This window comes from Elephantulus edwardii, unplaced genomic scaffold, assembly GCF_000299155.1.
Source record: "Elephantulus edwardii isolate Elephantulus edwardi_28Jun2011 unplaced genomic scaffold, EleEdw1.0 scaffold00110, whole genome shotgun sequence".
Lineage (NCBI taxonomy): Eukaryota > Metazoa > Chordata > Mammalia > Macroscelidea > Macroscelididae > Elephantulus > Elephantulus edwardii.
This window is the reverse complement of record NW_006399860.1, coordinates 6,987,505-7,003,755: the sequence shown is the minus strand read 5'-3', so window position 1 is coordinate 7,003,755 and position 16,251 is coordinate 6,987,505. Positions and strand designations below refer to the sequence as shown.

At 36.7% G+C, this 16,251-nt stretch overlaps 1 protein-coding gene across 1 annotated transcript in view; it reads right to left on the bottom strand.

Moving 5' to 3' along the window:
* The window catches only part of ASPM (asp (abnormal spindle) homolog, microcephaly associated (Drosophila)), a 97,283-nt gene that overhangs the window by 69,857 nt on the left and 11,175 nt on the right, over positions 1-16,251 (bottom strand). Inside the window, exons 2-9 of the mRNA XM_006892118.1 lie at positions 15,164-15,307; positions 13,414-14,914; positions 9,913-10,017; positions 9,361-9,507; positions 7,833-8,078; positions 7,506-7,573; positions 1,191-1,332; positions 463-593 (exon numbers count right to left, since the gene is read on the bottom strand). Coding sequence (XP_006892180.1) covers positions 463-593; positions 1,191-1,332; positions 7,506-7,573; positions 7,833-8,078; positions 9,361-9,507; positions 9,913-10,017; positions 13,414-14,914; positions 15,164-15,307 — 2,484 coding nt within the window. The remainder of the gene's footprint in view (positions 1-462; positions 594-1,190; positions 1,333-7,505; positions 7,574-7,832; positions 8,079-9,360; positions 9,508-9,912; positions 10,018-13,413; positions 14,915-15,163; positions 15,308-16,251) is intronic.

Below are 16,251 nucleotides of genomic sequence, written 5' to 3'. Positions count from 1 at the left end.
TTTAAATTTTTAAAAAATTACTCAAAGCAAATAATGCTTTCTAAACATTAGTATTAGTTTGCTAATACATCAAATTAAAATTAGGGAAGAAATTTACAAAGAATTAAAATGTCAGAAGTGTAAGTTTTAGTTCATCCTCAAGTTAAAAGTAACAGTAAGCTTCGAATCCACCAGACGCTTTGCCGGAGAAGGAGGCTCAATATCCTCCTGTACCAGTCAGATCCGGTACATGCAATAATAATAAAAAAAAATAAATAAAAATAAAAACAACAACAACAGTAAGCATGATACAAGGTGGTGAAATGTCAGCTCACAAAAGCCAAGCACAGTTAATCACAAGAAGCATCAGGTAGGCATTTCTATTCTCCATTGTACAGGAAGTTCAGTTCTTCTACAGACAATAGACTATTGAGGAAAAAATGAAAACGTTTTAAATGTGGACTATAAAACATAAGAACTTACCTTGAATTCAGCATCTTTACAGAACAGGCAAGGATCATGATCAATAAGTCTGGAGATTTTAGCATAATCAAGGAAACAGACTAACAGCAATAACTTTTTCAGTGTAAACTTGGACAAAGCTTCTTCGTGCCCTTAAATAAAGTACACAATAGTAATTTTATTCATGAAAGCCAAATTTCACCTTAAAGTAGGAATAATAATTGTTCACGCACAATAAAAAATATAATTGTAAACACAAATAAGATGATGCATCTATTTGTAGTGCTCTACACACATGAATTCATTTCTTGCTCATAAAAACTCTAAGGCACAGATACCATTAATATTTCCATGTCATAGAGACAAACAGGCACAGAGACATCAAGATATTTAGTTGGTCTCATCCAATAAGTATTTAATAATGAGTACTCATTACAGTCAAACACCATCTAGGTGTTGGATGAATACATAATAGTAAACTCAAACATATAAGATAGCCACCCTCATGGGATTGCAGATTAGTGGGTGGAGGAAGTGGTGACAGAAAAAACATGGGTGAAAACAATTACAAAATAGTCATGGGAAAATGATGACAAAAACAGAGATAAAGAAAGGACAGGTATTGGAAAGAGAGAAACCTGTATCTAGGTTTTTCTGAGAAGATGAAATTTAAATTGCAATGGGAAGAATGAAAAGAAGGTACTTATGCATAATGTGGCAAGAATGCAGTAGAGGCAAAAAAACATTACCATTTCTGTACAGATGAGGAACAGTTGGGTGTCTGTATTCAGCAGCTATATCAGGATTCCAAAGCAAACGATTCAGAATAAACATAGCCAATCCTGTGACATCACTGTTATCTTCCAAAGATATAAGTTCCCCAAAAACTGTCTGAAAAAAAAATGAGAACAAAAGTTAGGGCTATGTTTTCTCTAAGAAGCAGAGGGATATGGCTGGGAAAGGAAAACAGATGAAGATCCTCTAAAAAACTGAAATGTTCTGTTTCCTAAATAGTTTAGGGGTATCATAGTATATGATAGTATACTATCATAATATAGATAGTACCATGTGAAGAGCCACTTAATAAATTCTTTATACACACTGTACAAATTCTTTAGTGTTTATAGTATGTTTCCAAATTAAAAAAAAAAATCAAAATTTCAGAACTAAGGCAAACAAGAATGATCTGACAAATATTTTTATCTCTTTTTAAAAATATTTTTAATTTTTTAATATTGGTTTGCATACTAAAGTCAAACAGTGTTTCATTCATATACACTGATTTCATGCATTCCTCTATTCATATCATGTTTCATGTTATCATTCCTATACATTGTGTTTTATAAACTTAATCTCTATTGAGCCACTGCCCTCATTACCTTTTCAGTTCCACATGGACTTTTGTTGCTTCAGCCCCTCATTCTGTCCACCAAACTCTGGGAGCTTGAGATATCACCCCTCCCTGTCCTCAACTTCTCTTTCCCCTCCTCCCTTTGGACTGTGGTACACACCTTACTAGTAATCTTTCAGTTTTTCATTAATGTCTTAGGCAATGTTTGTCTTTATGAGTTAGTTCACTCAGTGTAATGCTCTCCAGCCTCTTCTATGTTATATAGTATTTTTCAAAATCATTGCTCCTGAGTGTTGCATTGTATTCCATGGTGTGTATATACCATAATTTTTAATTCATTTGTTTGTATATAAGAAGCACCCAAATTGGCAAAGAGGTATAAAACTGTCGCTAATGTACACAGAATATTCCAAGGACTGAAAAAAAAAATTATTATACCTAGTAGATCAATTCCTGGCTGCTGGTGCCAAGACTGTTGACTATGGAGCCAAGCAAACTAAAGCTGTGTACAATCTCAATCTCTTCACCATCCATCCTGATGCTGCCGATTGGTCCAGTGGTGAGAATCTTTGTCTTCTTGACATTGAGCCTCAATCCATATTGCAGGCTGCAGTCCTTGACACTCTGCAGCAGGTGCTTCAGGTCCTCCTCAGTTTCAGCAAGCAGGGTTGTGTCATCCGCATAACGCAGATTGTTGATAAATCGTCCACCAATCCTGACCCCACATTTCTCCTCATAGAGCCCAGCCTCCCGGATAATCTGTTCTGCATATAGGTTGAAGAGGTATGGAGATAGGATGCATCCCTGGCGTACCCCCTTCCCAATTTTGAACCATGCAGTGTTAGGGACCTCTCCAAAGTGCTGAAGAGCAGTGGTGTCTCTCTGGAGACTAAGGTGTGTCTGATACAGGCCATAGTCTTCGCAATCACCTGTTATGTATCAGAGAGTTGGACAATGACCAAGGAGGATAGAAGGAGAACTGATGCCTTTGAGCTGTGGTGCTGGAGAAGAGTACTGAGAATACCATGGACTGCTAGGAAAACAAATAGATTTGTCCTGGAGAGGGTTAAACCGGGTGGCTCCTTGGAGGCAAGGATTCTGAGGCTCCGTCTAACTTACTTCGGACATGTAGTGAGGAGAGACCGGTCCTTGGAGAGGGACATCATGCTTGGGAGGATGGAGGGACGGCGCAGGAGAGGAAGGCCCTCTATGAGTTGGATTGATTCAGTGACTGGGATAATTGGGATGGGAGTGTCAGAGACAGTGCGATTGGCACAGGACAGAGCGGAGTTTAGGGCTGTTGTACATAGGGTCGCTATGAGTCGCAGGCGACTCGACGGCACATAACAACAACAACAACAGTAGATCAATTTAATACAGTGGTAGGATACAAGATCAATGTTAAAAAAAAATTAAAAAAATTAAAAATCAGTGGGATTTCTCTACAGTAACAAAGGAGACACAGAAAAGGAAACTAAGAAAGCAATACCATTTGCAATAGCCAACCACAATTTGAGATATATGGGAGTAAATCTAACTAGAGACACAAAAGACCTTTATAAAGAAAACTACAAAACACTACAATAAGAAATAATAAGAGGCCTAAATAAATGGAACATGTTTTCTGTTCATGGATAGGAAGACAATATAATGAAAATGGCAATCCTACCAAAAGCAATCTACCTGTTCAATGCAATCTCAATATAGATACCAAATTTCTTTTTCAAAGATATAGAAACAGCAATTGGCAAGTTTATTTGAAAAGAAAAGAGACATCAGATAAGCACTTCTGAAAAACAAAAATGAAGGAGAAGGCATAGCACTCTGTTCTCAAAGCCTACAAAATAACTGTAATAACCAAAACAGCACGGTAAAGGAACAGAATGGAGAACACAGAATTGGACCCATCTACCTACTGGTGTTTGACAAGAAAATAAAGCCTATTAAATGGGAAAATGACAACTTCAACAAATGATGATAGTAAACTGGACTTTTACCTGCAGAAGCCTAACACAGGATCTACAGCTCACATCATACACAAAAAAGATGGACCAGGGACTTAGGCATAAAGCTCAAAACCCTAAGAGACAAAATGGGACCAAAATTAGAAAGCCTAGCCTATGGTATAAAGAAGCTGGCAAATACAGCCAGAAATGCACAACCAGATTAGAATAAAATTGGCAAATGGGACCGCCTCAAGATTAAGTCCCTGTGTGTATCAAAATTTTCTCCAACAGGGTGAAAAGAAAAAAAAGTCCTACTGTCTGGGAAAAAAACATTTGGCGATGCCATCTCAGACAAGGGTCTCATAATGTTTATAGATTCCTACAGGGCCTCCACAAGAAAAGAACTCAATCACAAAATGAGCAAAGAAATGGAAAGTCTTTTCAGAGAGAAAGACTTTTGGATGGCCAACAGACACATGAAATATTTTTAAGCTTTAAGTTAAAAAACTATGAAATGGAAGCATATTGTTCAAATTGAATTATATCAATTCCACCAAGTATATTACTAACTCTGGAGACTAAGGTGCGTCTTGTACAGGCCATGGTCTTTGCAATCACTTGTGTCATGTGTCAGAGAGCTGGACAATGTCCAGGGAGGATAGGAGGATTGATGCTTTTGAGCTTTGGTGTTGGAGAAGAGTGTTGAGGGTACCATGGACTGCTAAGAAAACAAACAGATTCATCCTGAAGAGGGTTAAACCGGGCTGCTCCTTGGAGGCAAGGATTCTGAGACTTCGTCTGACATACTTTAGTCATGTTGTAAGGAGGGACCGGTCCTTGGAGAGGGACATCATGCTTGGGAGGGTGAAGGGCAGGCGCAGGAGGGGAAGGCCCTCTGGGAGGTGGATTAATTCGGTGACTGGGGCAATCGGGATGAGTGTGTCAGAGACAATGACATTGGCACAGGACAGAGTAGAGTTTAGAGCTGTTGTGCATAGGGTCACTATGAGTTGCAAGCAACTCGACGGCACATAACAACAACAACTAAAACCTAAATACTCAGTTTTCAGGTAATCGTTAAGTGAAAAATCATCTAAAAATGCTTTACGATAATAATACAGAATTCATATCTATTTATAGTTGTTATGTATCATCAAGTCAGAAACAACTCTGACCGTTACAGCATGTTTTCAGAGGCTGCAAATCACATTGGACGAGATTGCCTTTCTCCCATGGTGTATCAGCTGATGAATTTGAACCATGCCTGTGGTGTGGTTTGGTAGCATAATTCCTTACCACTAAGCCACTGTTCTGTTGTTGTTGTGTGCCATCAAGTCAAAATCGACCCATAGCTGATTCACCGACAGGTTTTCAGAAATAGTTTAATCATTTGAGAAGATATTGCCTGTTCTTTTACCATGAAGCAGCTGTTGGGGATTCTAATCACTTGTTTTTGGGATTGCAGTGCAGCATATTCATAGTTTTAACAATTTTTAAAACAGAAAATAAAAAAATAAATAATATAACCTTATGGTATAGCAGGAATTTAGTTTATCAGACTATGCTGTTGTTACGTGTCATCATGTTACCTGTGATTCATAGTTTCCCTATGTACAACAGCTCTGAACACTGCCCTATCCTGAACCAGTCTCACTGATTCCAACACACCTACCCAATTACCCCAGTTACTGTGTCAGTGCATCTCAACTGGGGTCTTCCTCTTCAGCATTGTCCCTCCACCTTTCCAAGTATGATGTCCTTTAAGGACTGGTGCCTCCTGGCCACCTGCCCAAAGTATGTGAAACAGAGATTCAAAATCCTAGCCTCCAACGAGAAAGCTGGTTTTACTCTCTTCAAAACGGAACCGTTTGTCCTCTTGGTGGTCCTTGGTATACTCCTCTAAGGCATCGACTCTTCTTCTGTCATTCTTAGTTGTTGTCCATCTCTCTGTGGCATAGCAAGTAATTGTGAAGATCATGGTCTGGATCACTTGCACCTTAGTCCCCAGACTGGTATCATTACTCGTTAGCATGTTAGAGAGGTCCCTTAATGCAATTCATCATTTGCTTTCCTGATTGCTGGTGACAAGAGTGTTAACTGTGGAACCGAGTAAGCCAGGGTTATATTATATATCAGAGAACTCTGGTGGCCTAGTGGTAAGAACCTATGCTTAAATACTAAAGGCACATGGTTCAAATCTACCAATTGCTCCACCGGAGAAAGATGGGCAATCTCCCCCCTTACAATTTACTGTCTCTGAAAAACAGCTAGAGGGTCAAGTATGAGTTGGTTCCAACTCAAAAGCACATGACAACAACAAAAACAACATAACTTTACAATGAGAAAATATAGAGGTCAAAGAGTGGGAACACATACATAGCTTGCCAAAATAGAAAATTTTACTATATTTTTTTAACCATGGAAACTTATTTAAAATCTTCGAAGATCATGCCTATTTACCAAATCCTAAAACATAGAAACACTAGTATGATGGGGAGAAAGAATGCTTTATTCGTCACAATCTTTTAGCCTTCCCTTTCCTGTAAAATGATTTTTCTTTTCTTGGGCATGTGAACAAACATGGATCTCTTTAAATCAGTTGATTAGAGAGCTATCTTCCAAATTTCCTGGCACAGACTGAGTTGTATGCCCAGGGCTACATCTTTTAGGAGAAACTAGTCAATTGGTGGCCCATCGATTCCTGGAGCCTTATTTTTTTGTCAATGTCTTCTATACAGCTTAAAAATCTTAATAATTTCTTCAGTCAACTAATTTTTTTTTTTTTTTTTATTTTTTGGTACATTGACTCAGGAAATCAAAAGACGAATTGCATTGGGAAAGTCAGCTGTGAGGGACCTCTCAAGAGTACTGAAGAGCAATGTCAGGCTGAAGTCCGAGGTGCGCCTGATCCAGGCTATAGTCTTCGCAATTACCTGCTATGCATCGGAGAGTTGGACAATGAATAGGGATAATAGAAAGAGAATTGATGCCTTTGAGCTGTGGTGCTGGAGAAGAGTTTAGACCATGGACTGCTAGGAGAACAAACAGGTTTCTCCTGGAGAGGGTGAAACCGGGCTGCTCCTTGGAGTCAAGGATTCTGAAGTTTCATCTGACATACTTTAGGCATGTTGCAAGGAGGGACTGGTCCTTGGAGAGGGACATCATGTTTGGGAGAGTGGGGGGATGGCGCAGGAGAGGAAGACCCTCGATGAGATGGATTGATTCTGTGAGTGGAGTGGTGGGAATGAGTGTGTTTGAGACAGGGAGTTTGGCACAGGATAGAATGGCATTTAGGGCTCTTGTACATAGGGTCGCTATGAGTCGCAACAACAACAACAACACATTGACTCAGTATATTCCCTCCATCTTCTTCTGATGCTTTCTGGATCATTCAAGATTTTTCCCATAGTGACTCTCAGTATTAAAACTCAAGGCTTGAATTTAAGTTCTTTCATCTTGAAAACTGTCGACTCCATTATTTCTTTTTTATTCTCCAACTCCAGCTCTTTGCACATTCCAATACTTTGCAACAAGTATTATATGGCATAATACACATATAATGTTTTCAACATGCATAGTATATAATAGCATGGCTGACTTCCTAATGAGCAAATAATATAACACATCTCTTGTTTGATACAGAAATATGAATCAAGTAAATGGAAGATTTCATCAATTTTACAAGCGTAAAATCGTATTTTAAGATGTCTGTTCTACTAAAAATATATTTAAAAATGTATTTTTGTTTAAAAAACAAAAACGTTTACCTCTAAGCCAATTCGTAGCCACAAGGGATTATATGACAAAAGCCAGTTTAGGATTTTCTGCCGTTCTCCTGAAAGAGATGTGAAAATCAATTAAGTTCAGACCACTAATCAACTAGTCAATATGGTCAGGCTTCATGGACAGAAATCAGGTAATTGGTTTTATAAATTGATATGTACCTATTTTTAACATATATATAACTAAGTATATGAGATTACAAGCAGCAAAACAAATCATTTATGTATGTGTATGTATATATTTATATATATATCCTTTTATTCTGCAGTGTTATCTAAGATTTGACTTCAAGAGTTCTGAAATCTTCTTACCCACATCTTTCCAGAGATGTCTATCTCTACGAACAATTATCCGTCTAGCTTCAATTTCAATTTCAAGTTTTTTAATAGCTTTCACCAGCTTCTCAGAAGTGAATAAACGGCAGGATGTGCGGCGTAATCTATTCAATCTGCACCGAGCGGTATAGGCTCTGAGAGACACTTCATCTTTTGTAGGTGCTCTAGGAACGCTAATTTTCTGTTGACTTTCCATTCCCAGAAGAAGAGTTGTAGCATTTACTAAGTAAAAACAAAAAGAAGGATGTTTCTGGTTAAATAATATGAATCTTTAAATGCAGTCATAAAATAAAGCCTAAGATGGTCAAAACTGAAAGCTTTACCCTGCTCCAAGTTTCCTCCTCACTGTCTTTCTCATCTCAAAATAATGACACTACTCATTCAGTCCATAAATCAATCTATCGTTGCATCTTGCTGACTTTATCTGCAAAATATTTTTTACATCTGACTACTTCTCCCCATCTTTACCACTGTTACTTAAATTCAAACATTATTCCTGATCCATATTAAAAAAAATTACCTCAAAAGTAGGTTCTGTGCTCCTGTCCTTTTATTAACTTTTTATAAGTTAATGAAAAGATAATCCTTTAAAAAAAAGTGATTTTTAAAGTAAATTACATTTTGAGGTACAATTTCAATTTTTTTAAAGTTGATTTTCCCTTAAAAAGTCTACTATATATATTGGGCTTTATTTCCTTTTAGGAATAAAGAAAAGTGATCTGAGAGGTTCACCTGTTACAAGTTTCCTTTCTATGTAGAAATCCCATATATGACTTCTCTGTAAATATAAACCAATATTTGTTTGAGCAAAGGAACAACCAGAATCTTACCATTTTAAAAAATAACCTGCACGATAGTTGGAAATTTGAGTATTTATAAGGATTTCACTTTGTGTGGAGTTGAAATTGATCCCTGTAACGTCTATGTGAGCTGACACAACCATAAATTTCCCTCTCTTCAAGGAGAAAACTTTTCAATATTTGAAGGACACCATCTTTCTCACATATAAGCCTTCTCTTTTCAAGAATATTGTGATATTTTAAACTCCTATATATTAACTGGCTTTCAGATCCTTTATAATCTTATAGATTGCCTTCACATTCTTTATTTTATTTGAAAGTATAGACCTTATCCCAAAAGTAGCTAGGTCAAACAGGACAATAAGATATATTAGTCTAGACCCACAGTTACTAATGTAGCTAAGTCTGAAATGAATTTATTAGCAGCTACTACAGTGTTAACTCTGAGTTTATGGTAAAATATAGACTATTTTCCTAAAAGAAGAAAACTACATGTACTGGTGTAAGAATGAAAGCCACAAGTAAAAAGCAAATTTTAATACTTCTAGTACAAAAATTACTGAAAATTCTTCATGCATAATCCTAAGTATTCATGCCAATGAATTAATTAAATATACCATTAATAATTAAAAATCATACATAATTAAGGAGTAAAACATGTTAAAAATTCTGTGTAAATTAAAATATTTAAGACATATATTTACCTTCAGAAAAGCTTGTTTTTACAGTGAAATCATCAGGAGTCAATATAAAATTTAGCCACCATGTGAACCCCTGTTCTTGTTTTTCCTTCCAGCGTTCATCATAAAACATATTTTTTGCAGCAAATGGCATTGGGTGTCTAGGAATATCTAAAAACATCATAAGCTTATTGGATATGATGATAATATGTCTTATATAGGAAATATATAGAAAATGGTAATTTTTACCAACAAAACCATTTGTTTTAAAAATACAACAATGCTCTCTTCCATTTGATAAAGTAATTTTGGATATGAAAGTAGAATCCATTAATGTAGTACTTCTCAATCATTTAAAAATCCTAAGTCATCATGAATTAATTTCAAGAAAAACTGTAGAATATTTAAGTGTTTAGAACATACACTTTAAAAATTCTTTAAGGGCTTTATAGAAGAACATACAAACAAACAAACAAAAAAAACTAACAAAACACCAAACTCAACAAATTCATTCTATTCAAAATAAATTTGTCATTTCCTATCAGTTTTGCAGAAAGTTCAAAATCATATACTTACTTGTTTTTAATGGTTTTATAAAGGTCAAATTGGACTGTGCTACAGGAACAAAAGATTTTTTTCTCTTGCATGTTTTTGGACCAGAAGTCTTGTGTATTACTGAATCTAAAAACAGATAAAATACCAGCTTAGCATTAAAATAATTACCTAATGTGTAGCTGATGGAGGATTTGAAATCAGGAGTTCTCCTCAATCATATTCATTTAGCAAATAGTAAGTACACCTGATTCAGGCCATGGTCTTTTCAGTCACTTGTTATATTGAAGTTGACCAATGAATAAAGATGACAGAAGGAGTAATGCCTTTAAGCTATGGTACTGAAGAGTGCTATATATGCCAGGAACTTCCAAAAGAACAAATGGCTATGTCTTGGTGAGGTGCCGCCAGACTGCTCCTTGGAGGCAAAGATGATGAAGCTTCATCTCACACAGTTTGGACATGTTGCTAGGGGAGGTTATTCTTTTGAGAGGGACATCATGCTTGGAAAGATGGAGAATTGGCAAAGGACAGGAAGACCCTCAATGAGATGGATTGACACAGTGACTACAGAAAGGCTTAAGGGTGTCAGAGATTGTGAAGACACCACAGAAATAGGACAAGTTTTTTTCAGATGTTATTCATAGGGCACTATGAGTCATACTCTACTTGATGGCATCTAACAAGTAAAACAGGCATAACATAACAATGTGAACTCAGTCATCAATAAAGCTGATACTGGAGGCTACAGACCAGAAATGAATTTATTTGTTGTCTGTATAATCTATGGTCCATATTCAGTACATTTATTGTGTGTATATATTCCAGATGCTGTGCAAGGTGCTGAGGATTCAGAATTCAAAGACATGGCTCCAGTCTTTAGGATAATTTCAGCACAATGTATGAAAGGAAGAATCTGAAAAACGAGTTCAGAGCTTATTTGAAGTTACTGGCTACGAATTTAAAGACTAATTAATTAGGAAAGTTCAAATATAGAGGCAGAGTTATATTGAGCTTGGAACTTTTCAAGCAAAGACAATAAAGAGGAGTGAATAGAGTGGGTATGATGAATTATGGAGTTCAAGCTTGGTAAAAAAGAGCAGTAGGACCATGAGGGCTGAAAAAGTAGCAGTGGTGCTAATGGATTGGAGGCTATTACAAGAGTAGAAAAGATGCTGGAATTGGGTTTCTAGAAGAAATGTCAAAATTAGGATAATTGGGAACAAGGTCTGGTTGGAATACAAAGGTCCTACTGAAAACAGCGAGTACCAGAGGAATGTCTAACTATGCTTCATTAATTATGCAAAGGCATTTGACTGTGTGGACCATAACAAACTGTGGCTAACTCTGAGAAGAATGGGAATCCCAGAACACTTGATGATGCTAATGCGAAACCTATACTTGAACCAAGAGGCACTCATCAGAACAGAGCAAGAAAACACTGCATGGTTCAAAATTGGGAAGGGCGTACCCCAGGGTTGTGTCCTGTCTCCATACCTTTTCAATCTGTATGCAGAACAGATTATCCGGGAGGCTGGGATCTAGAGGAGAAATGCGGAATTAGGATTGGTGGAAGATCTATTAAAAATTTACGTTATGCAGATGACACAACCCTGCTTGCTGAACTGAGGAGGACCTGAAGTGCTTGAAGCAGACGGTCAAGGGCTGCAGCCTTCAATATGGATTGAGGCTCAATGTCAAGAAGACAAAGATTCTCACTACTGGACCAATTGGCAGCATCAGGATAGTTGGTGAAGAGATTGAGATTGTTCACAGCTTTAGTCAACTTGGCTCCACAATAAACCCTCTTGACTCCAGCAGCCAGGAAATTAAAAGACATATTGCGATGGGAAAGTCTGCTGTTAGGGACCTCTTCCAAAGTACTGAAGAGCAAAGGTGTCTCTCTGGAGACCAAGATGCACCTGATACAGTCCATGGTCTTTGCAATCACTTGTTATGCATCAGAGAGTTGAACAATGACTAGAGGATAGATGCCTTTGAGCTTTGGTGTTGGAGAAGAGTATTGAGGGTACCATGGACTGCTAAGAAAACAAAAAGATTCATCCTGGAGAGGATTAAACCAGGCTGCTTCTTGGAGGCAAGGATTCTGAGGCTTCATCTGACATACTTTGGTCATGTTGTAAAGAGAGACCAGTCCTTGGAGAAGAACATCATGCTTGGGCGGGTAGAGGGCAGGCGCAGGAGGGTAAACCCTCTAGGAGATGGATTGATTCGGTGACTGGGGTAATTGGGATGAGTGTGTCAGAGACACTAAGATTGGCACAGGACAGAAGAGTTTAGGGCTGTTGTACATAGGGTCGCTATGAGTCGCAAGTGACTAGACGGCACATAACAACAACAACAACAACTGACAGAACCTTCTACCAAGGTTTTTTTATCATAAAGAGTAATGAGAGTAAAAAAGATATCATGTACCAGATTAAAAACTCTTGACACATTTCACTGGAATAAGGAAAACTATGAGTAGAAGAATCTGAAAAACAGGCTTCAAGGTGTTTAATTGTTGATTTTTTTTTAAAGGAGAAACAATAGTCTAGAAGAGGAAATGAGAAGAAAAGAGGTTCACTAATCCCCAGAAGACAGGGTCTCAACAAGAAAGAAAAAAAAATGTAACTTGAGAGGAGTGCAGCAAAGCACTATTCTGAAAGGAGAACCTGTTTTCAAAAGAGTAATAAAGTATAGGAATGTTTATAAAGGAGATGTAATAATGAAAGATAGGAAGCCAAGAGGGCACACAGGGGAGTTTTAGAGAGCTGGAAGGAAAGATGATTCAAATTAGGAAATGCTTGGAGTAAGAAATCAAAAATATAAATATGTGCTTTCCCACTATTTTAAGAAATGAAGTTAAATAACTAGCATGGCTTGCTGTCCTGCCTAGACTTGATTGTTATATGAGATAAACTAGATTAAAGGGCCACCATGGGATTAATCCTGGCTAGTTTTAAGGTAGAGAGTTGGTACATCCTTGAGTACTGGGAGAGACAGTATAGTTTTCCCCAAAGGAATGCAGAGCACTCTGAGGCCCTATCTCCATCCTAATGAAGGGCTCCGAGAAAGTTGAATGAGACTAATGGCATGGGAGCTCACAGCACACAAAGATCTCGCCTTCTTTTCAATGCTCTGGAGTCAAGCACTTTATTAAGCCTTCCAATAAAGAGCTGGACTAAAGGGAGATAAAGGCGTGGTTTCCTTGGGTGTAAAACAAGAAAGCATCAAGAAACTTGGTAATTGAGATAAATAGGACAATACAATATTTTTTAAAGTTAATAAGGGGGGGGGGAAATGTAGAAAATTGATGAAAAGTAAAATATTAAACAAGCAAATAAGGCCAAGATCACAAGTAATTCAGAATTCAGGCCCAACCTTATACTTACTTTATCCTCCACTAGCAAATTGATACAATTTGACATACTTAATCTGTGGTAGATTTACAAAACTAAGAGAAACAGGAACTATGTACTCCAAAGGTGTATATCCACTGAAGGTTTCATAAATAAGACTCACCTGGTTTCTTCTTCATTTTTAATTTCTCTCTGGTACAATTATGTTTTGAGATGGGTGTGAGGGCTTTTTTTGCTTTTTTAGCAGTTGATGTTTTAAAGTCTCCAGCAGAAAAAGGAATTCTTTTCATTTTTTGTGCTTCTGCATGTTCGGTAACTGCCGCTTTCTCATTTACATTTTCCATGTTTCTGGTACTCTTTCTTTTACGAGCAACGAGAGTTGTCTTCAAGGAAGATGGAGTTATTTCATTTTGATGATCCTTAAATTTATTTACAGTCGGATCTATAACTGGAAGTCCCAAATGGAAAGGTTCTTTCTCCTTTGGATTATCTTCAATTCCTTTTTCAATTTCACCTATTGCATTGTCGAGACACCTTTTTGCCTTTGGTTTATCACTTTCAGTTTGCTGCCCTCTAGCAGAACTGGGCTTCATTTTAGTAACAGTGGCAGAAAGTATTGGGCGTCTCTTAGCTTGTTTATTGCAGTTGTACCTAGAAATATCTTGAACTGTAGAAAATGTAGGATGATTTTGTTTCGTAAAATTGCAGTCATTTGACTTTATTTCCATCACCTTGGGTTGTTCAAGGATAGCTTTGGGAGATTCTGAACTCTGATATCTATGAGTACATTTTAAACCTTTATTTTTTCTCCAGACTTCAGGGGGTTGTGAGGCGTGACAGTTTTCATTTGATAATGTTGATAATTTACATCCTTGCTGAGATGTATATTTATACACCATGCTATCTTTCCCAAATTGATCTGGTGATAAAATGGGCTTAACTGACTCTGATGTTAGATCTTGCCTGAGTCCATAATTATCATTTACAAAAGATTCTGGACTTAAAGTAGTTTGATAAATTGCATGTACAGTTTTTGATTCTAAATGCATAGGCTTTGTATTGTTTTTCATAAATTTATCTAATAATACACATGTGGCTAATTCTACTTCATTATTACCTATCTGACTGTTCTCTAAAAAAGAGTCTGGACTTAGAAAATTCCCTTTGCTTTGTGTAATATTTAAACTTGAAGAACTGCTCGGTGTAAGAACAAGTCTATTATTCTCTTCAACTTGGTCCTTAATAATACTGATGGAGTTAAAGGATGTTCCAGTTATTCCTTGGTCATTAAAATGAAAATCTTTTGAAATGGTGGAATTATCTACTTGTAACAATTCCACATTTTCAGACGAGTGAACAGATGAGTAGGTAGTAGATCGTCGCAGAGATATTGATGAGCAAGTTTCACCATGGCAGTCTTGCAAAGAGGGGCTAATTGGTGAAATAGATATTATATTTTCTTCAAGGATTAAAGAATTGTTTTCTGTTGAGGAACAGACTTCCGTCATAGTCAAATTTTCACAAGCTTGTAGTGGGCTCCTGACAGTATCAACTTTTCGAGAAACACTAAATGTTTTATTAACATTCCGACTACTCAAAATCTTTGTGTTATGACCTGAAGCAGATGAAGCAGTCTTCTTATTAATGGCGTTCCAAAGACTTCTCTGCAAAATTAAGCAAAATACACCAAATAAGTAGACAGCTATTGAACATAATCATTAAATAAGCAATATAAAGCAGTTTGCTCACTTGATGGTTATTATAAAAATAATTCTGTCATAAAAAGCAATGTATATGAACTTTATGAACTCTGTATGTAAACCAGTATAAAATAAAAATTTCAAAAAAGGGAAAAAATTTTGTCAGAATATTAACATTTTCTTAGAGGAAATACAAAGTGATTAAGTGATTACCTTTTTCTTTTTCTGTTCTTCTGCATTTCCTAGTAATATAGCTTGGTGTTTTAAAATATCATTTACAAGAAATGTGACAATCTCTCTCACTCGGCCTTCTTTGAGCGGTGTCCAGTTAACAGAAGTCACAAGTTTTCCTTTGGGCTATAATCCAAATAAATAAATAATTAATTAGTATCTTTAAAAGTAAAGTAGCTCTGGTTAGTACATATAATAGTGCATTATGTGTGGTGCTACTAACCAAAAGGTCAACTAGTCTAATCCATTAGGTACTCCATCGGAGAAAGACGAACAGTTTCCTCCCATAAAGATTTACAATATTAGAAACCTGATGTCCTTGTGAATTGAAATCAACTTCAAGGCAGTGGGTGGCTTGTTTATGGTATTTTTTAATGACAACAGTCGTGGATAAGAACTCAACCACGTTACATAAAAACTTAGAATGCAGTAGGGAATTAATTGCTAGTTACCAACAATCTATGCATTTATAACATTTGTTCAATAAGTATATTTAAATTTATTATAAGGAAAAAGTTACTACAAATAGTAAAGTTCACAATAACATTATACTAAAACTTAATTGAATACAAAGGGGAAAAAATAACCTCCCAATATTTTATTGTAACTAAGTGTTCTCATCGCCACTATACAAACACAAGAAGATGATTACATCATTATATAACTACCAAATTTATATCATTATATCACTGTCAAATCACTGAGAAGCATGGTCCAGGCATGCCACATAGTAACCTTTATTATCAACAGCCAGCATTACTTTTTTCTACTTACAGATAGATTTGACTATTGACTATTAAAAATATAAAATGTTCATAATGAGATAGTGGATAAGTGAAGAGTAAGTACAATGACTCTGAATTATAAAGATTTCTTAAAAACATATACAGCGCACACCAACCTCCAGTCAGATATGGACCCAAGTAGGGAGCAAGCCTGGAGGCTACTCTGTCCTCAGCAGTACTGAGCAGAGGGTGGGAAGCCAGCCCAATTTCCAGTCAGGTACCAAGCTCTCTGGCCAGGTATGGACCCACGCAGGGAGTGGGCCTGGATGCCTCTCTCTGTTCTTG